Source organism: Rhineura floridana, chromosome 7 (genome assembly GCF_030035675.1).
Source record: "Rhineura floridana isolate rRhiFlo1 chromosome 7, rRhiFlo1.hap2, whole genome shotgun sequence".
Taxonomy (NCBI): Eukaryota; Metazoa; Chordata; class Lepidosauria; order Squamata; family Rhineuridae; genus Rhineura; species Rhineura floridana.
The window spans coordinates 76,960,995-76,983,166 of NC_084486.1; the positions used below are offsets into that span (position 1 = coordinate 76,960,995).

General features: G+C 41.9%; 1 protein-coding gene across 1 annotated transcript; it reads right to left on the reverse strand.

The window, feature by feature from the left end:
• Nucleotides 1–1,899: 1,899 nt before the first annotated feature.
• On the reverse strand, nucleotides 1,900–7,422 carry ADRA2A (adrenoceptor alpha 2A). The gene has a single exon (XM_061636020.1). The coding sequence runs from the start codon at nucleotides 6,557–6,559 to the stop codon at nucleotides 5,225–5,227; it is 1,335 nt and encodes a 444-aa protein (XP_061492004.1). The 5' UTR covers nucleotides 6,560–7,422; the 3' UTR covers nucleotides 1,900–5,224.
• Nucleotides 7,423–22,172: the final 14,750 nt, after the last annotated feature.

Consider the following 22,172-nt stretch of genomic DNA (forward strand, 5'->3'; position numbering starts at 1 on the left):
ACAGAGAGATACCATAGCTGGTTCCTGCATGCTTTATTAGTAGCCAAGTGATTGGTCTTACAGAACTGGAAGGATCAACCGGCTCCCCCAATGGCTCAGGATCAGAGGACCTTTCTTTTCTTGCAGCACATGGAAGAGCTACATTGGCACAGGCACAAAGAACACAAATACTCTGAGATCTGGAACTCCTACTTAGAGCTGTTTGCATGATCAGTAAGCCATGTGGGGCTCTGCCAGAGCCTATTCACTCCCTTCCCTTCCCTATCCAACCCCTTCTCTCCCAATTTATTTATCTTTGTTCATTTTTACTTTCTTTTCTCTCTTTCTTTAAAAACATATGTCTTTGTTAATGGTATTATGACTTGTTTTACTTCTATGTTCCCCCCCCTTTATTGTTCATGTTTGCAACTTGTATCATTACAGAAAAAAATTGAAAAACCAATAAGAAAAAATGTGAACCTGCTCTACTGCTACCACTACTACACAATATTTATTTAGTGGAACTGTATAGAGTACAGACGCTGTCCAGCTTAGAGGGATTACTACTATATCTAGAAGCAATGCTTGATAAGCCTAGAAATAAATGATAATAAATGATACACACCCTGGTAAAGGAGGAACATGATGTGATACTAGAAACTCTGGTAGGGTGAAAATTAAGGGGTTCAAGAAAAGCTTTTGCAAAATAAGGAAGTTTTGAGAAAGGATCTGAAGAAGGTGGCCTTGATGAACACAGAGATAGAGGCTGTCCCTGGCATAGAGAATATGACAGAAAGCATGGAGAGGAGTTAGTCAGTAGACAGTCACATCAACAGAGGTGCACAAACGTAACATCAATGACATCACTGAGAGTAAGGAATGGAGAACTGAGCCTAACTGTCATACAGACTATTTGTTTACATGGACTACTTTTTCTTCAGTGTATATCTAAAAATGTACAATGTGAATATGATGGACACTTGTCTACAAACACATCTGTCATATGGATACACTCACAGAGCTTGGATTGCCTGCTGCTTCCTATTGGGTGTAGACTTAATTGCAAACCCATATTTTCCGCTAAGTGAATTGGCCTTTCATCGTCACCAGTTGTGGTTATGTTGTTCTGACTCAGCCAGCTTCTTGTTCTCGAGAAATGTGTACTATAAATAATGCACAGCATAATTTGGGCTGAGGGGCAGAGAGAAAAATAAAAATAAATACATTTTAAATATAAATATGGGCAAAATCCCCAGGACTCAACAATAAAAACAAAACCACTGTCTTTGGCTCATTTATGAAGAGAATGACTTAGTTATCTATTTTCAAGCTTTCAAGCTATTTTCTGGCTTGCCCAGCCATGAGCCCAATCCTAAGGATAGTTCATTGAAACCATCTCTGTCTTGTGAGCATGTACCTTTTCCCAACACTAACTGGTATCTGGCTGAATTCTAGTGCTGATTTTACTCCTATTCTAATTTGCACTTGTGACCTAATTAGTCAGCAATCCATCAGCAGCTTGTAAACACTACAAGGAAACAATATTTCACTACAGAGAGAGAGAAGACCAACTTAACTATGCAAAGTAAATTGTCCACACAGTAAGCTCTAATCTTTGTTTTTTAAGGGGTACATGAATGGGTTTGCTGTGCCAGGAAAAAAAGAAAGCAAAATAATATCAAAGCGTTATTTGTCAGTCTGTCAGTGTACAATGAACCAGGCCATTGTTCAGACTAACAAGAGGGATAACAGTGACTTATGCAAACTCCGAGTGCAGCATGTACTTTAAAAGGTCAATTCCCCATTTGCTAATAAGTCCTTAAAACATATAAATTGCTGAAAATACAGATAACTTGAGATGAAGCCTGCTTTTTGATATGTAAACTTTTTATTTTGTTTTTTTTAAAAATCCGTTATGGCCATATCAGTTTACATGTATCATTCTCTTAAAAAGCACAAATGGCATGTCATTGATAAGATGACTGCACCAGACGCAATTAAAATTTCAAAAACACATTCCAGAAAAATCAGTATTTTTCCCAAGGTAAAATATTTTCCATTTGTTTCAGGAATGTATACATTAACTTAACAGTGAAATCCTAAAAATAGGCAATTCTTCAAACAATCTTCTGGCAAAAGTTAGTTAACTTCTTACTTATGCTACTCCTGATTAACTGTCTAAAACACTGTGATTTATCCTGCCTTAAAAATTATCACCCCAAAAGAAGAGTCTCATGAGTGTTTCATCACACATAGGCACAGAGCTCCTGGATGTGGCCAACCCTGTAAATGTCAATGGAAGTAGAACATACAGGGATACAAAATTCCTTCTCCTGTTGGAAATATCAGAGCACCTTTGATGGGTAAGGGAGCTCTGCATTTGAACTAGAGCGCCATATATAAACTACAGCTATACCATACTCATAAGAAATCACTGCATCCAGGCATGTGTGCAGAAGCTAGAGACAATTTAGGTGTACCAACTAACTGAGACTGAAATACATTTAACTTTTTCTGGATCAAAGCCTTGTAGCTTTCTTACTGTTCTGGTATCAAAGAAGCAGATTCAAAATACTGTATTTTCCATTTTTAAGAATGTTTCAAGACAAACCAGGGACTGGGAAAAGAGGATCTCTTATTAAAAAAATTTCCCCAGGCCATTACAACATGTTTACTAAATGAATTCTAGTTATCCAGTTGAACTCCTTGCAAGCCGGAAACTGTCAGAGGCTAGTATCCCAGTTCTAAAGTGGCCAGTCTGCTCTGGAACACTCATATAAAAGCATGAACCAAGAGGCTATGGTGATGTAATGTGCCTCAGATAAAATACCTTATTCGGCTAACACAAGATGTCATAGGACAGAGGCAGGAAGCAGGCAGTTTACCTAAAACAGAAAGTAAAATTTCTCTATGTCTAATCCTCTTCTTTGTACAGTAAACAGTGAAAAATTAAGATTCAGACATGTCAGATTGTAGTAGCTGTAATGAGTGGGGGAAATCACACAGATTATGACAGTGGAATCTTTATTTATAATTGCATCTTGCTGCCAAGAAGTATTATCACACTGTTTAAAAAATAAAGGGAAAAACAAATACCAATCCAGAATTCTGATACATTTCTAGACATTTTGTCTTGGCATTGTTAAACTGTGGCTGTGTACACACCATATATTTGAAGCACATTTCCTCCCTCCCTCAAAGAATCCTGAAAACTGTAGCTTACCCCCCACAGAGCTATAATTCCCTGCACCCTGAACAAACTACAGTTCCCAGGATTCTTTGGGGAGGCAAAAATGTGCTTTAAGTGTATGGTGTCAATGCAGCTTGAATTGTCTTTGCAATAGGATTATAATAGGCCCCATAGGATCATCATTTTGTAGGACTGTGCTGGTGTGGCCATTGGCATGCCCCATGGCACAAACATTTATGTGCACGTGCACATTTAGAAACAGACTACAATTCTCTACAGAAGAGTCATCTCTCCCAGGAAAATTGTTCTTTTCTAAAAAAAAAAAAATAGGAAGTATGCTCTGTATTTAAAATACTCTGTGTAATTTTTTGTATCAGGTTTTCCAACTAGAAACCTATGTCAAAGCTGTACACAAGTAACACTTTGGATTTTCAAAAGCAACTCCCCTTCCCTTCCTCTAGAAGCATCACATTTGACAGCTCTGTTTTGTTCAACTGAACAGGGCTGTCAGGTTCAAATATAAAAGGCACTGCTGAGATTGGATGCCTGTTCTTTCAGAGTTAGGGGAAGTGGAGTGGTCTGAAATAAGAATGTTCTGCAGAATAATAAAATATTTAGGAAAAGAGCAAATTCATCCAAATAAGGAACTTCTCGTAAAATAAGGAAAGTCAGGCAACCTTACAATTTCAAGTGTTTTTACCACTATCACCAACCACAAACTACTGTGATCAGTTTTTATTTAAATAAAAATATTTTCATAATATTTAAATGACGTCCTCAGTTGCCTTCCCACCTTTTAATAATCTTCAGGATACTTGTCTTACAGGACAAAGAAATTATTTGCAGTAGACTTACGGGGGGGCGGATGATTAACAAATTATTAATTCTTTCTCTCCTGTGTTAATGTGAATATTTTTCCATATGGTGTAGAATGACACCATTAATTTGTTATTCCCTAGGACAAATCAAAGGACATTTTTATAAACCAAGCCTGAAGTTAGAAGAATGAAAACTATCATTTGAATGGTTATTTAAAAAAAACACCCCACATACCCCAAAGTGTCCTTGTGCATGAAAGAAGTGTTCTTGTGCAGATGTCTAGCACAAATAAAAAATCAATGCAAATCAGGTAATATTGTAAAGTTAAACAAAGGATTGCATCTATCATATTATCTATTTACAGTCACAGGTAAGGGAAATAAGTTAGCACTGAACATATATCAGTGGACTAATGTCAAAGGAAGAGTAATTTTTCTTAACTCTTTAAAAAACCCATTGGTCTTGAGCATCACAAGTTAAAAAGAAACTCATTTTAAGAGGTACTATGTTTCTCAGTTGTGAAACTTTTAATGTTTGTTTCTTTCAGCTGATGGCAAAAGAGGAAATAAAGCCTTTTTAACAATACTACATAAAAAAGACAACACATGGTTTTAAAAAAAATATAGGATGTATACTAAAACATTGTCAAGCTTATGTTACCAGTTTTTATAGCCAGAAATCCAACATCACATTGGAAATCCTGGTATTTAATACTATTATGTAGATTGATGAGATGGCTCCAGAGGTCCATTCAGATGCATTTTTTAATTTGATTTCCCTACCCCACATATTTCAAGTTCTTAAGAAATATTTAAAGCTGCTTCAAAGCTGTTTTTTCCTACAAAAAGTAACGATGTACAGATCTCAAAGATGCAATACTGTCGTTCTGCAAGGATGTCAGGGACAACTTGTCCAAAGGGCAAAAATAGAAAAAGTGCTTCTGAAATATATGACTTATGTTTTCATCTTTGTTGCTTCCCTTCCACATCCCAAATTGGTTCATTTCAGTTTGCAGTAAGTCAGGCTTGTAGTTTTGTAGAAACCATACCTACAAAGAAGTCTCTAAATCCACCACGGGGCAGAAGCATCTCCACTTGGGCCAAGGCTGTGCACCACTGTTACCTGAAGTCCTTAAGGAGTCAAAGGTCAAATATGACACCGCCCACTTCCAAAGCCCAGCCAGAGCTGAGCCTCTCTTAAGAAAATCAGCCTCGCAAACAGACTTGGATCCATTCCTCACACAATCCTTTTCCGGTCTATTCTGCAAAGAATCTTTTTAAAGGATCTCCTGAAGTCGTGGTTGAAGATGGTATAGATGACAGGGTTCAAAGAACTGTTGCAATAACCAAACCAGAAGAAGAACTTGAAGAGGGTATGAGGCACGGGGCAGCTCTTACAAACAGCAGTCAACGTGTAGGTGAAGAAGAAAGGGAACCAGCAAACCACAAAAACACCAATCACAACCGCCAGCACAAAGGTGAAGCGCTTCTCTCGGTTCTGCCTGCCCCTCCACCTGGAAGCTTTTGCGTTCCTTTCCTCCTCTGCTCTGTTGGGCAAAGTGTCCCCAGGCTTAATCTGGCTTAGTTTGGTTTTACCTTTGCCTCTTTGTGGCCTCTCCTGTTTCCTGGCCTGAGGAGTCTCATTGTGTTCCGAGGAGGAGGTGTCCTCCAAGTCAAGGCCGTTGACTTCTTCCCTTTCCTGGCTTCCTCCTGCCACTGCTGCCTTCTCCCCATTCAGCTTGGTCATTGCAGGCGTGCCCTCCTTATCTGCCAGCCCGTTCTGCCTCCTCTCTGCGGCCTCCCTTCTCTGGCCAGGAGGCACCCGAGTCCTCCTCTTTGCAATCTGGTAGATACGGACATAGACCAGGATCATGATGAGGCAGGGAGCAAAAAACGAGCCAATGCAAGAAGAGATGATGTACCACGTCTCTTTGTTGATGCTGCAACTGGGTGCCTTGCTCTCTGGCTTCAGCTTGGCTTGCTGGCTGTCAGGATCACCCTGCTTCATGATGGAGATGAGCGGTGGGAAAGAGATGACGGCCGAAATGACCCAGACGAGGAAAATGATGCTTTTGATGCGGCGGGGTGTGCGCTTGAGGTTGTACTGAATGGCCTGGGTGATTGACCAGTAGCGATCTAGGCTGATAGCGCAGAGATGTACAATGGAAGAGGTGCAGAATAGCACATCTAAGGCCAGGTAGATCTCGCACCACACTTTGCCAAAGTACCAGTGGTCCATCACTTCATTGGCCAGAGAGAAGGGGATAACCAGCGTGGCCACCAGGATGTCGGCTGAGGCCAAGGAGACCAGGAAGAGGTTCTGAGGGGCCTTGAGGGCCCGGCTAGTGAAAATGGCAATGATGACCAAGACGTTGCCAAAGACAGTGAAGAGCATGAGCAGCGTGGCAAGGGTGATAAGGGCCAAGGTGGTGTACAAGGGATAAGGGAGGCCTTCTTTCTCCCCACCATCGCTCCCGTTCAGGCTCCCGTTGCCATCCATGTGCTGGGGGTGCAGGTGCGCCAGGGAAGCGAATCCCCCCCTCTCAGTGAACGGGATCTCTAGGTTAAACATCAACCTGAGCTCTGTAGTCTGTTGGTGTATGTGACCCTAACACACACCCTGCCAGGAGGAGAAGGGGGGGGAGTCTGGGTGGATCTAGCAAGTCTGATCCTGGAGGGCAGCGAGAAGTCTTAATCCAATCAGCAGTCCCAGCGGCTGCCTCCAGCTTCCATAGTCCCCCTTTGCTACAGCTGACGAGAGGCGCAGCAACCATATAAAGGGGAAGGAATCGGCTCCGATTCCGTGGTCGCCGGGTCTTCCTCCGGCCAGCGAAGCGCGCAGTCTGCGGTGCTCTCCGCTGCCCAGCTAGCTCATCTCCCGGCAGCTTGGCGGGGCGAAGCTGATCCCGCCTTCCGCATTTTCCTCAAACTCTCAAGCAAGTCCAGCCTGGAAGGGAGGGGCTCCTCAAAAAGCCGGTCAAAGCCCTGGGGCTGGGAGACCAAAGTCCCGCTTACCTTCGCCTGGAGGCTCCCCCGGAGAAGCGAAAAAGGCAAGGCAGGTAGGAGCTGCAACAGGAGAGACCGGCTTCTGCTCCCCGGTGCCGGCCGCGCGGATCCGAGGCTGGAGTGAGAAATGCCGCGCAGTTAGTTAGCGAGTCCTGGGGCGCGAGCCAAAAAGGAGGAGCGGCTCGCCGGGGTCTCTCGCCGGGCTCTGGGAGGAAGCGGGAGCGCCCGGCTCACTCTCCTCGCCCCCGGAGCCAGCGCCGTCCGCAGCCAGTGGCGCCCGCTCGAGCTCTGCCTGCCCGGCTTTATAGCCCGGGATCGGTCCGGCGGTACCGAACGGCAGCGTCAGCGGCACGTGGGGACAGCCCCTTGCGCGCTTCCCCGCCTCTGCCGTGCGAAAGCTCCGCGCTCCTCTCGCGTTCGCTCCCCAAGCGGAGAGAGCGAGAGAGACACCCCGCGGCCCGGTGGCCCTGCCCAGAAGGAGACGCGCGCTCGCCCACATCCCCCGCCCGTCCCAACAACTTGCCATACAGCTCGCTCGCGCAGATCCCCTGAGCGCACTTGGCCTCGCGCTCCACCCACAGGTACGGAGATCTTCTGCTCGCACACACTTTCAAGCCACAGACACACCCATGACACACTCTCTCTCTCTCTCTCTCTCAAACACCCCTGTCAGGTATAGGTGTCCTCTCTGCACACTTCTCGCCCCTATGCATGCTGTGAGCTGCATAGTACCTCTCTCTCTCTCTCTCTCTCTCTCTCTCTCTCACACACACACACACACACTCACACACACACACACACACACACACACACACACACACACACACACACTTGTTATGTGCCTCCAAGTCGACTACTACTTATGGCGACCCTATGAATTAATGACCTCCAAGAGCATCTGTCGTGAACCACCCTGTCCAGATCTTGTAAGTTCAGATCTGTGGCTCTCTTTATGGAATCAATCCATCTCTTGTTTAGCCTTTCTGTTTTTCTACTTCCTTTTGTTTTTCCAAGCATTATCATCTTTTCTAATGAACCATGTCTTCTCATTATGTGTCCAAAGTATGATAACATCAGTTTCATCATTTTAGCTTCTAGTGACTGTTCTGGTTTAATTTGTTCTAACACCCAATTATTTGTCTTTTTCGCAGTCCATGGTATCCGCAAAGCTCTCCTCCAACACCACGTTTCAAATGAGTTGATTTTTCTCTTATCCGCTTTTTTCACTGTCCAACTTTCACATACATGCATAGAGATCGGAAATACCATGGTCTGAATGATCCTGACTTTACTGTTCAGTGATACATCTTTACATTTGAGGACCTTTCCTAGTTCTCTCACAGTTGCCCTCCCCAGTCCTAGCCTTCTTCTAATTTCTTGACTATTGTCTCCATTTTGGTTAATGATTGTGCCAAGGTATTGATAATCGTTGACAAGTTCAGTGTCCTTATTGTCAACTGTAAAGTTGCATAAATCTTCTGTTGTCATTACTTTAGTCTTTTTGACATTCAGCTGTAGTCCTGCTTTTGTGCTTTCCTCTTTAACTTTCATCAGCATTAATTTCAAATCATTACTGGTTTCTGCATTCCTCACATGCCCATTTTTTGTCTCTACCAACAGATATATAACAACTGTGTGCTGCAAAAGCCAGCACAAGCAAGCCACACCACTTGTATCTACACGTTGCACCTACACAGATCCCTTTGCTATGTATGCTTGTCTTCAGAATGTGTAGATCTCTTCCCAGATTGGCACATTTACATTTCTTGATGCTGCACAAAGAGATCCTACACACACCTCTTACATCAGGACTCACCAATATGGTGCCTGTCAGATGTTGTCAGACTGAAAATTCCATCATCCCTAATCAATGACCATGTTGCCTGCAACTGATGGGAGTTAGAGCTGAACAACATTTGGAGGTCATCATGTTTGCTACCCTTGTCTTACACTCTCTTCTCCAACGCAAATGACAATAGTCAAATAAATCCATGTACAATGTGCATATGCATACTTCTCCAGACAAAATACACATAGGGCCCAATCCAGCAAGCATTTTTGTAAAGTCCCACTTAGTGGGAGAATTTAGCACTGGCTGATTTACCTAAGACTGGGTCCTTTTAATTTTCAGTAGGAAAAAACATGTCAGCGCTTCATTCTCCCATCAAAATCAGTTAGATTTTAAAAGCATGCTTAACTTTGGCTGGATCAGGCCCTGTGCTCTCAGAACTAGCCTACCTTCCTGGTTCATCACTGAACATGTCTGTTTCTTTAGAAAAACCTAGAGATCCTTTCTGTGTCCACACCCTAAAGCTGCAATGCACAGTTAACTCTCAAATATAATCTGAAGAGACCAGACTATTCCCACATTGGTTGGTACTGCAATCTTGGTGTGTACCGTTGAATTCTACAAGACTTACTCTGAGTAGGCATGTGCAGCATTGCACTGTAAGACTTCTATTGCCTCTGATACAACATTACTCCACCACAATCAGAAATGCATCCCATCTCACCTTTCAAAGTAGACTGGCCATGGGGTATGCCATTCAAGCCTGCTATATGTATGCAAGTCAGTTTGTAGGCACAACAACGGTCAGAGTAGTGAATAGATGATTCTGTCTGATTCTGTTCTATAGTTATTCTGGCATGAGGTGGGGGTGGTGAGGTTGGACTAGATGCTGTTTAGATTCATAGTCTCATTCCAATTTTACAGTTCAGTAAACTGCATAGAGGCTCTATACCAATATGTGTGTCCCTGTTCACACATGGTCCCTACAAGAAAGCCTCTTGCATTCATTCTCAAGCTCCTCAGAACACATACACACTCACCTGTTGTGTAGCCTGATACTTCAAAATAAATATGCCAGGAAGTCCCAATTTGTTTCAAGGAATTAATTCCACATAAATATGCATTGGATTGCAGCCTAAGTATTCAAGCATAAATTTACCTCCTCAGATGTAAATTTCATTGAGTTCAATGGGATTTAATCCCAAGTAAGTGGATATGTCACCTGTTCATTCTTGCTTGGGAGTATGTCTCATTTAATTAAGTGGGACTTATTTTAGAGAAGATCTGCCTAGGATTGTGCTGTAAATCTTTATTGCACCTGGCTCATTCTCACACAGATTAATTTTCTCTTAAATCTGTTATCCCACAGACACAATTACAAATTGCCTGATTACCAGGAACTCTGTACTCATATTACATGAGTCTCCATTTTATTTTATTTTCATTTTTATTTATTTATTTTTACAAAATACATTTTTAAAAAAACCCTGGACAATAAAAAGAATAGACAAATACAATAGAGCAAAAGAAAATATATGACTGGCTATGTATCATTCTAGATCATCAAATTAAACCCCATCTTTCTATAAATTTACTTGACTGTTGATCTTTATACATTCTTCTGTAATACATTAGTTTAAATAAGCTATATTCCATATTTTATTAACCCAGTTTTATAACCGAATAAATCTCGCTTTTATATGTGAATGAACATGAGGGCTAGAAATATTAAGATTATGCTGATTCAGATATTTTGGAAGTATTGAGAAATTAATCATCAGCTTGTATTGCACAGATCATTGCCATTCAGCTGTGACGATCAGAGGATGCAAGTTGGAGGCTCTCCGTCATCTAGCTTAAGTTATTAAGCCTAATCTACCTAGAGATAAGTTAGGAACACCAAAGCCACACTGATAATATATTTAGGATTTAAAGCCCCACAATTCAAATCCTATTCATTATAATGAAATTTGAGCATGCATTAATTTACTCTGGATTATACCCTTTGTGCATGTAAGGATTCCAGTGCCTTTAAAAAACTGTGTGCAACAAGGCTGCTGGCTTTTGTCGTTATGGAGTTGCAGTGATTATGCCCTTCTCTATGCAACAGTTATGAAAGGCACAAGAGAATATGTCAAGGCACTACCCATGCATGTATTAGGGCAGAGATGGGGATCATGCAGTCCTCCTGATGTGATGGATTACAACTCCTATTGGCCCTGACCATTAGCTGTAGTAACTACTATTAATTCATTTATATACCACTTAAAGCAAAAATACCCTTCTAAGTGGTGGACAAGTATAAACACCAATGATATATACATTAAAACATTAAACATTAATGAGAGCTGGAGTCCAACATCTGGAAGGCTACCAATTAGCCACGTTTGTAGTTTAGCAACCAACTGTATGCATTGTGTTTCATCTTCTGATTTTGTGCTTCTGTTTACTTCTGTGAATGTACTGAGATAACTGATACATTTCCACAGCTCCCTACTACTCTGATACATATGTAATACCCACAAATGAATACAGTGATTTGGGGGGGGGTATTCATACTCATATTGGAGGTCACCAGTTCATAGGGTCGCCATAAGCTGTAATTGACATGAAGGCACATAACTCATAGCACCTGTATAAATGGATCGTTTATACATGCATGGAGGGGTTACTTGGGGAAGGGCCATAGCACCACATGTTATGCATGCAAAAGATCCCAAGTTCGAACTCCAGGCAGGGTTTGACATTTTGTCTGTCTGAAAGCCTAGAGAGCTGCTGCCAGTCAGTTTTGACAATACAGAATGAGCCAATGGTTTGACCTGGTATCAGGCACCTACCTATCCATGTTTCGGAAATAGCTAAACTTTTCTGGGTGTATGAGGGAGGGGGGCACAGTCTAGTTAAGAGGATCTGCATACTTTGTCACTGTTGTTTATTTCCAATACAATTTAAAAAAAAACCCAAGACAACGAAAAGAATAGACTAATGCAATAAAACAAAAGAAAATATATGATTGTATTGTACCATTTCCCATACATGAATCTTCTCTCAAGGAAATAGAATTTAAGAAGGGGGGCCCTGTATCCAGCACATCGATATTCAAGTGCTGTACTTTTTGCATTTTGTCACATAGGATCAGCTCTGGTAGCATCATGTCCTTTGTCAAGACTTGCCTAGGTGCTCCTTCTACCTTTTCCCCAAATGGGTCAGAATTTACAGAAGGATCGGGATTCACAGGGGGTGGGTCTGCACAGCAGGGTTGCAAGTTGCAACCCACTTTTGTCAGAAAGGGTTTGGGTGTCTGGGTCTCCTGGGCTTCAGCCTTCCTTACTATTTGTTGGGCAAATAGTAAACCAGCATATTATCCAGTCTCCTCATCTGACAAAGACATCTTTTGCTACAAGTACCCTACACACCAGTGGGCATGCTTAACATAAAAATGTATGGTTTGCTCCAAAACGTCTTAATTCCAGTTCCATTTGTTGCTAACATTAGTATTTCAAATACATCAGAAAAGACACTTTGGGGATTATGAACACCAGAGCTAACTCCTACTTGGAGGAGACCCATTGAAATTAGTGGACTTAAGTTAGTCATATCCATTTATTTCAATGAATTTTCTCAGAGTAGGAATTGGATACGACCCATAGTTATTTACTAAATCAGAGGTATTCACCATTACCCCTGCAACTTAGGAAGGTAGACAGGTGAGAAATGTGTCTGCTGTTGTAAAACACAGCTTTTGACAGGCGTCAACATATGTGTTAAGGATAAACAGACTTTCCCTGATCTGATCCTTTATTTTGTGACTTCACTCTACTCTCTGTTTCACTTCTCCTGATTTCCAAATTAATTCCAGAATGGGAGCATATGTAGTGTGCATTTACATCTCCTTCCCTCACCCTCTTTGTTACTAATCTACACAAATGCATCATTATGTATGATTTCATCCAGTTTGTTTTTATGTTGTGTTTTGCCAGTGTGCAACAGTATAGGTGCTCATCAGTAGAATACCCCACACTCCAGAAAAAGAAGCTTGATGCAAGCAGATTGTGATCACATGAGGTTTATTTTTTTGCAGCGTCCATACGCATGCACTACATAACACAGAGTAGAGGGAAAGACACAAATGAATAGGAAGCTATGCCAAATTGCACAGGGACAGTACTATGTTTTTTTTAAAAAAAAAATCAGAAACTGAAACAAATGTAGAATTTGTGAGGAGGGCCATAACTCTGTGGTAGAGCATCTGTTTTGCACTCAGAAGGTCCCCGATTCAGTCCCTAGCACCTCAAGGTAGGACTGGGAGGAACCCCTGTCTGAAATCCTTCAGGTCAGTGTAGACAATACTGAGCTGAATGGACCAATAGCTTTGCTCAGTATAATACAACTTCTAAGGTAGGATTTCTAATACACCAGTTCTTCTCTGGAAACACAACTCAGTAATCTGGAACGCCAAAACCCAGGAAGAAAGGAGGAGAATTTTTGAAAGCCTCCATAGTGTGTGTGTTTGTGTGACAGAGAGAGAACAAGGGGGTGGTAAGACAGGATTCATCATTTGTTTGTCTGATCTTCAAGAAGGAAATCAAGTTTTGAAGCAAGGCAAAGTCAGAGCTATACTGTTGATGCCCTTGGCTCAAAATATTTGGTTGCCAGGATTGCTTGTATAATAACAAAATGTTTTATCTTCCCCAAAGAAGCATTCTCTAGAACAGGAAGGTAAGAAAATTTTGTTTTAAATATCTGAATTATTCTTGTTCTACATATCTGTCAACCCTGATGCCTCTGAGTGCCATCAAAACGCATTCAGGTCCTGTTACCATGTGAATCACTGAAAGATGCCAGTTAGGCAAGGTGCTGTGGACAAGCACCACCATCCAAGCACTGTGCACACACATATGCTAGGAACACTGATTAGAGGAGGTTTCATGTTTTGCTGCTACGCTTAAGCTCAGATATAAATATGGACCAAATGGTTACTCACAGTGCCCCATACATACCCATTTGCCTGCACCTGCCTACTTTCACTCTTAATCTATCTCTTTTTTTAGAATATCACCCAGAAGACAAAGAACTGAAATCAGAAGTCATACCTGATGCTAAGGCACTTTTAGTTTCCTAAAGAGTATGCTGGGAAAACCTTTTGAGAGATCCTTGCGAAAAGGCCATTGTGGCTGTAGGCCAGGTGTGGGGAACCTTTGGCCCTTCAGATGTTGATGAACTACAGTTCCCATCAGTCCAAGCAAGCATGGCCAGCGGCCAGGGATTATGGCAGTTGTCGTTCAGCATCATCTGGGGGGCCGAAGGCTCCCTGTACCTGCTGTAGGCAAAGTGTACACTCTCAGCGTGAACTTTTTAACTGGGAATGTATACTTTGCAAACATTGTTAATCCAGGAAAAGAGCCAGTTTCAATGTAGGCTTCATGTTTGAATTTCAGATGCAAGACATTGGGGAGGGGGAAGATATCGCACATAACAACACATTCCCACAAGATGTCATGATAGCCACCAACAACTTGGATATCTTTAAAAATGGGTTGGACAAGTTCATGGAGGATAAGACTATCAATGGCTACTAGCCATGATGGCTACATACTACCAGTGGCCAGGGCTCTGTTGCTCTCTGTTTTCCAATGTCATGGCGTTGCTGCCGCTGACCAAGAGGGAGGGGTGAGGTGTGGGGAGCTTGGCATGGTGCAGCACATGGCAGCAGGAATGTCTCTCCCTCTTGGTGAGCAGCAGGGGCCCACGGTGTCAGGAAGCTGGAGAGCAATGAAGCCCCACCGGTGCTCTCCACCACCACTAAGTACTACATGAATACCAGGTGCTGGGAATCTTTATGTGAGGAGAGTGGTATTGCACTCAAGTCTTGTCTGCAGGCTTCCCCATAGATATCTGGTTGACCACTGTGAGAACAGAGTTCTGGATTTGATGGGGCTTTGGCCTGCTGCAGCAGGGCTCTTGTTTAGCCTAATCTAGCAGGGTGCTTTCTATATTCTTATGTTCTTAAAAGCTGTGCACAGATTCAGCACCATCTCAGCTCTGGTCTGATTAGTTGGCCCTGGAGATGCAGCTTCAATTCTCAGTGTATATACTGTGAATTTTAAGGAAAGAAGATAAGCACTATGATCCAGTACCTTATTTCCTCTCCTCCTGCCTCCACCTGTCGCTTGCTCATCTCAGTATAGTAAACTGCAAGTCCAGTGCAGTGGCAAGTAACTGTTGGTACTAAATGCTCATTCAGTAGTAACAGGCAGTCAAGCAGTCACATTTCCAACTAACACTGGGTTTCCGTGTCAACACATCATTTTTTTTTGTAAACCGCTTAGAAGTTCTGTTTACAATCAAATGATATATAAATTTTGTGGTGTAGTGGTTAGAGTGTCAGGCTAGAACCTGGGAGACCAGGATTCAAATCCCCATGCAGCCGTGAAGCTCACTGGATGACCTTGGGCCAGTCCCTGTCTCTTAACTTAACCTACCTCACAGGATTGTTGTGAGGATCAAATGGGGAGGGAAGAACCATGTTTTTAATGCCACCTTGAGCTCCTCGGAGGAAAGATGAGATGTAAATGTAAGAAATTAATTTTAAAAAATAAAAATCATGAGGCACCAAGAGGATAGGATTGTCGGGGCAGTCCTAAACAAAATGATGGTGGCTGATCCTATATTAAAAGAACATTGTTTCCAAGGTCCCCATTACCTACTGACCAATTACCATGCCTTCCAGTTTCACAGTAATTGTAACGATTACATCAGTCAACTCAGAGGTCTCTTTTAAGCACATTAACTGGTACAAAACTATACCTGTCTACTCAAAAGTAAATCCTGTTGAATTCAATGGGATTGCTGCCTGTGCTACATTCAAGCTCATTACAAGCCAATTTTTATTAACTTTTTCATGTTTTTAATTGACTCACTAGTGATAATGATGTTATTATCAATGGCAGAGTTTTATCTACAGGAAATCCATGGTTAATAGCTGGAAAAGTTCTGTTATACAAGAAAATCCCTTCTACAACAGAAAAGTTCAGTTACAAAAGAAAAGCCTATGTTGGAGCAAAACTTTAGAAAGACTTGAGCTACAGAAAACAAAGAGAGCAAGGAAGCAACGACACCTACTGGTAGTATCAGGATACTGCAATTAAGTTTACCAGCGTTTGGATAATTCCCCCCCCCCCGTAATTGCAGTGCAGCCAGAAGGTAGCAAATCTGTTACATCCATCTGCAACTGATGGTTACTGACAGCCTCATGGTAGGGAAGTGACAATTTAAAGTGTCAGGGTTTTGAAAAGCAGGCGGTGAGCAATCAGCAAATTTGATGCTGCAAGAGGTATGTACGTCAATTCTGAAATTCACAAGTGTATTTAAACATTTCGTTTAAAAAATGGCACAGCTTTTCAAGAAGCAATAAAGAATCCCAAACCAAGATTAAAGCCAAGGTGATCTGGCTGTCCAATATATAAAGCTAGATGCAACCTATGCCCGCAAATAGTTTATGGCTAAAGAGAGATGACAAGCTAATGATGCCACAGCAGTGCCAAGAGAGAAATATTTTTACTGGAAATAAGAAATGTGGGAATTAATCAAACACCTCCAACCACCACCGCAGATCAAAGAACTGTGAAACTTTTCATGATGGCACACAAAGGAATTGACAGTCATTCACAAGGATGCTGTTAAGACTATTTTTTGAAACAGATTTCTAGCCTGATGTTATAAATCTATCTTGAGCTATGGTGGCTTAGACAAAAGCTGCCAGAACTGGACTTTTGCTGCATTCCTCAGCTGCAACTCTACGTGCACTTACTTGGGGGTAGGTCCCACTGAATTTTTCTGAGTAAAAGTGTATCAATTTGAGGATTAATGCTGGCCAAGTACAGCAGCAGTTCTACCCTGAGAGGGACACAACCTCTATGCAAGTCCTGTATGTTATGCATGGTGGTGCCATCTTTCTTCATGGGCCTTGGAACCACTAGGATCATAACATGTGGGTAATAATTATGAATGGCCACACTGGATTCATATCACCTCTATTACCTTATAAATGCCATTCTACCACAGTGCTGTGCAAGGAGGCAACTATGGGTGCAATGCCTACCGCCAGGGCCTCTGAGAGGAATTTTATCAGGGGGTACAAAGTTTCTTTTGGGCCCCTTCCCTTCTCCATTAGTCATTCTGTTTTTATCGACTATGGTTTTATGCCATGAGCTGTAGCCTGAAAGGGCAAAAAGGGTATGGAAGACGAGAGAGGGGTGGAGTGGAGCGCTCTGCTAATTTTCTGCATTTAAGGCCTTATGCTCTTATACTCCCTCCACGATAAATATAAATAAATATAAATAAAATAAAAGAGGATCAGAGATAAGAAAGCACAATTGATTTGAACATCTTTGTTTATGCTACAATACAGATAAGGAGAAAGAATTCACACAGAAACAAGGTAGATAAACTTCCTATTTACTTAAAAAAAAGAGCTTTCCTGGCCTTTTTTTGTGAAAAATTTCAAATCACAGCATGAAAATTAATTGTTCTGGCAATGTTTGATTCAATACTTAGCCTGGCCAAATTCACAAGACGTTCCTCATCATCATCATCATCATCATCATCATTTTATTTGTATGCCTGAGACATTGTAGACCTTAAATAATTCTTAATTAGCTTAAGTTTGCTAAATGACCTCTCTCCAGAAGCTACTGTTGCTGGAATTGTTAATAGTATTCTTAAGCTAACACAAACATTTGTTTGGGTCACCAAGTCTGTGCTCTGTTAACAAGTTCAACAGATCTAATGGCTTTAACTGTGCATTTACAAAATTTGCTTTATGTACTGAGGGTAAATATTGCATTTCTTTTCCAAAATCATCACCGTTAAGGTCAGCAGGATTTTGCCCTGATAAAGATAAAGCTTTTCTCTCCACATCACTTTTGGACATGGTGAGATATTTCCACAAGAAATCGAATTTTTCTGCCAACTGCTTAACAGCATTGAAGCGGACAGTTAATCCTGCTATAACATTGTCTACCAAAACGTAAAACACACACTTTCTGAAGTAGGCCTCTTCTGGAGTATCATCTGTGTCATTCATTTCTTCCAAGTTAGCATCAGGTGTGCTGTCGTCATGAGGCCTTGCCCTCTTGCGCCTAACTCCATCACATCTACGGGAGAGTTTTATTTCTATATTTAGGTTTGATGCAACCAATTTGGCTTCATTCCACGTGCATTTCCAGTTCTTTTGAAGTTTTGTCAGCTCTGTGAGGAGAGTTTCTATGTTTGCTACTTCAACATCCAGTGTGGCATCTCTAGCTTGGATGACCTTGTTGCAAATATCTATGCCAGCTAATATTTTGTACCACACGGCTGACATTAACACACAGGCAAAAGATGTCACATAAAACTCCATGGACTTCATTTCTTGTTTTGGCCGTCAAATTTAGTTCTAGGAGGTCTTCCAGTGCTAATTTAATGCCAGGCAAGTGAGCTGCAAAAGGCTTTACACATTCAACACGATCTGACTATCTTGTTTCAGACATACCATGAAGAGAACAACCAATATGGTTTTGTAGTAATTCCCACCGTTTAGCACTGGAACTGAACAGGTGGTACACAGTTTGAATTGTTCCGAAAAAGGTTATTGCTTCAGGTATGCATTCAGCAGCAGCATTTCCACATAAGTTGAGTGTGTGACAACCGCAAGGTGAAAAAATTGCTGTTGAGCATTGTTCTTGTATTTTTGCTTGTGCACCGTTGTATTTTCCGGCCATATTTGCCCCATTATCGTAGCCTTGAGCTCTACAATCACTGAGGGGAATAGCATGTTCTTTCAATGTATCAGTTATCAACTGAGCAATTTCTTCCCCTCTTTTGTTGCTACAATCTGCAAACTTGAGAAATCTTTCTTGAATCTCATACTGCGTTTCTTTTAAAAGTACGTATCTCAAAAGAAATGTTGTTTGTTCAATATGGGAAGAATCTGGTGTGGAATCTACTATTATTGCAAAGTACTTTGCCTCTCAAGCAAAATGTGTTGTTTCACAAGATTCGAGCATTCGGCAATAAATTCATTTTGTGAGTCAGGGGACAGATCATGAACTTGAAGCCGCTCACTCCTTTTCTGTGACTCCTCTACACTTAGCACATGTTCCTGAAGGATGGGGTCCCACCTGGAGAGCAGTTCAATGAGTCCTAAAAAGTTTCCATTGTTTCAATCACCAGTTCAATGTTGTTTATTATTATAAAATGCTAGACCACGTTCTCCCAAGAAGAGTACAACATCGATGATACGCTTTAAAAGGTTGTACCATTTCACAGCTTCAGTTTTGATTGACGCTTCTAAGATGATGTCAACTCCTGTCTCAGACAGCAGGCGCCTTTCTAGTTCTCGCCAAGCTAGGGAACATTCTCTGTGACTATTGCCTTTTTCATGTTTTGGGATCCTGTAGGAAAGTTTCCACCACTTCCCATTAGAATCCCAGCCTTCAGCAGATACCAGTGCAGACTTAGATGCAGAAGTGCTAGTCTTGACTGTCTTGTGCCAAAATAATCGACATGGAAAGCAATATAAAGCTTGTTTCTGTTGACTCCAGACAAGCCAGTCTCTTACATGTAGTTCTTCATTAGTGCTTTGAAATTTCAGTATGCTTTCTGGGAACACTTGATTGCAGGTGTCTTTTGGAAATGTTTTAGGCAGAGGGATGTGACCATTCGTACCATACTTTGCTATTTCCTTTTGAGATGGAAACTCGGTTGTGATACATCCAATGTCAAGGCCTACATTATGATTACTCCTCTCATCTTCCAAATTCACTTCCACATGTGTCTGTATGTCTGTTTCTTTGTTTTCCATTTTCATTTTCTGCATCTGCCCCTTCATCAAAATACTGTGCATGATTACCCAAATCAACTGCTCCTTGTTTGGGGATGAGGTTTCCAACAGTTTCTTCTTGCTCCAATTCTGTAGGTGAGTTCAATGAAAAAAGTTTTGAAGCCACACTTAATCCAAATTGAAAGAGCGTTTGTTGACCCCTTTTTTCATTTTCCTCTCATTCTTTCTTGTCTTGTCTTTTCTTTTCTGGGCTCCTGATTTGTGAGAATACATTTTGGAGAGATGATTTTCTCATTGTGATAGGATTTAAAGGTTCACACTGCTTACCTTATATGAGCCCTCAAACCGCATTTTTCCTTTCATACTAAAGGGGAAGGGTTAATCTAGCTTCCTAATGACCACGCCCTCTTAAGGTCAAAGTATCGCTTCCTCTTGTTACCTTGGCCACCGAGCATGCTCAGTTTCTTCCAGAGTAAGTGTCATAAAAAATGAAAAAAATTCTCAAGTTTGATTGCTTTTTCAAAATCCAACAGAAATACAAATATTTGTTTGAACAATGTTATGCTTTTTTGCACAAGTTAGGGGGGAAAGGGAAAAAAAGCACCATTTGTAGCAGGCTTGCAGAATGGGAGCCAGCAGGAAATGACATAACAATTCTTTGCATCTGTCTTCACAGTGGAAGATATAGGGCAGATCCCTGAACCTGAACTAACATTTGCAGGAAGGGATTCTGAGGAACTGAGACAAATAGTGGTAACGAGAGAGGAAGTTCTAGGCTTAATGGACAATATAAAAACTGACAAATCACCGGGCCCGGATGGCATCCACCCGAGAGTTCTCAAAGAACTCAGATGTGAAATTGCTGATCTGCTAACTAAAATATGTAACTTGTCCCTCGGGTCCTCCTCCGTGCCTGAGGACTGGAAAGTGGCAAATGTAACGCCAATCTTCAAAAAGGGATCCAGAGGGGATCCCGGAAATTACAGGCCAGTTAGCTTAACTTCTGTCCCTGGAAAACTGGTAGAAAGTATTATTAAAGCTAGATTAACTAAGCACATAGAAGAACAAGCCTTGCTGAAGCAGAGCCAGCATGGCTTCTGCAAGGGAAAGTCCTGTCTCAGTAACCTATTAGAATTCTTTGAGAGTGTCAACAAGCATATAGATAGAGGTGATCCAGTGGACATAGTGTACTTAGACTTTCAAAAAGCGTTTGACAAGGTACCTCACCAAAGACTTCTGAGGAAGCTTAGCAGTTATGGAATAAGAGGAGACGTTGTCTTGTGGATAAGGAATTGGTTGAGAAGCAGAAAGCAGAGAGTAGGAATAAACGGACAGTTCTCCCAATGGAGGGCTGTAGAAAGTGGAGTCCCTCAAGGATCGGTATTGGGACCTGTACTTTTCAACTTGTTCATTAATGACCTAGAATTAGGAGTGAGCAGTGAAGTGGCCAAGTTTGCTGATGACACTAAATTGTTCAGGGTTGTTAAAACAAAAAGGGATTGCGAAGAGCTCCAAAAAGACCTCTCCAAACTGAGTGAATGGGCGGAAAAATGGGAAATGCAATTCAATATATACAAGTGTAAAATTATGCATATTGGAGCAAAAAATCTGAATTTCACATATACGCTCATGGGGTCTGAACTGGCGGTGACCGATCAGGAGAGAGACCTCGGGGTTGTAGTGGACAGCACGATGAAAATGTCGACCCAGTGTGCGGCAGCTGTGAAAAAGGCAAATTCCATGCTAGCGATAATTAGGAAAGGTATTGAAAATAAAACAGCCGATATCATAATGCCGTTGTATAAATCTATGGTGCGGCCACATTTGGAATACTGTGTACAGTTCTGGTCGCCTCATTTCAAAAAGGATATTATAGAGTTGGAAAAGGTTCAGAAGAGGGCAACCAGAATGATCAAGGGGATGGAGCGACTCCCTTACGAGGAAAGGTTGCAGCATTTGGGCTTTTTAGTTTAGACAAAAGGCGGGTCAGAGGAGACATGATAGAAGTGTATAAAATTATGCATGGCATTGAGAAAGTGGATAGAGAAAAGTTCTTCTCCCTCTCTCATAATACTAGAACTCGTGGACATTCAAAGAAGCTGAATGTTGGAAGATTCAGGACGGACAAAAGGAAGTACTTCTTTACTCAGCGCATAGTTAAACTCTGGAATTTGCTCCCACAAGATGCAGTAATGGCCACCAGCTTGGATGGCTTTAAAAGAAGATTAGACAAATTCATGGAGGACAGGGCTATCAATGGCTACTAGCCGTGATGGCTGTGCTCTGCCACCCTAGTCAGAGGCAGCATGCTTCTGAAAACCAGTTGCCGGAAGCCTCAGGAGGGGAGAGTGTTCTTGCCCTCGGGTCCTGCTTGCGGGCTTCCCCCAGGCACCTGGTTGGCCACTGTGAGAACAGGATGCTGGACTAGATGGGCCACTGGCCTGATCCAGCAGGCTGTTCTTATGTTCTTATGAGGAAAAGGAAGCTCCCCTCCTTTGGCTCCCAGGCCCCCTTTTTGACCCCGGGCCCAGGTACGATGTACCCCCTGCACCCCTCTCTCATGGGCCC

Bases quoted from the DNA above. Each gene is read 5' to 3' on its own strand.
- ADRA2A (XM_061636020.1), bottom strand. From the start codon at position 6,559: ATGTTTAACCTAGAGATCCCGTTCACTGAGAGGGGGGGATTCGCTTCC.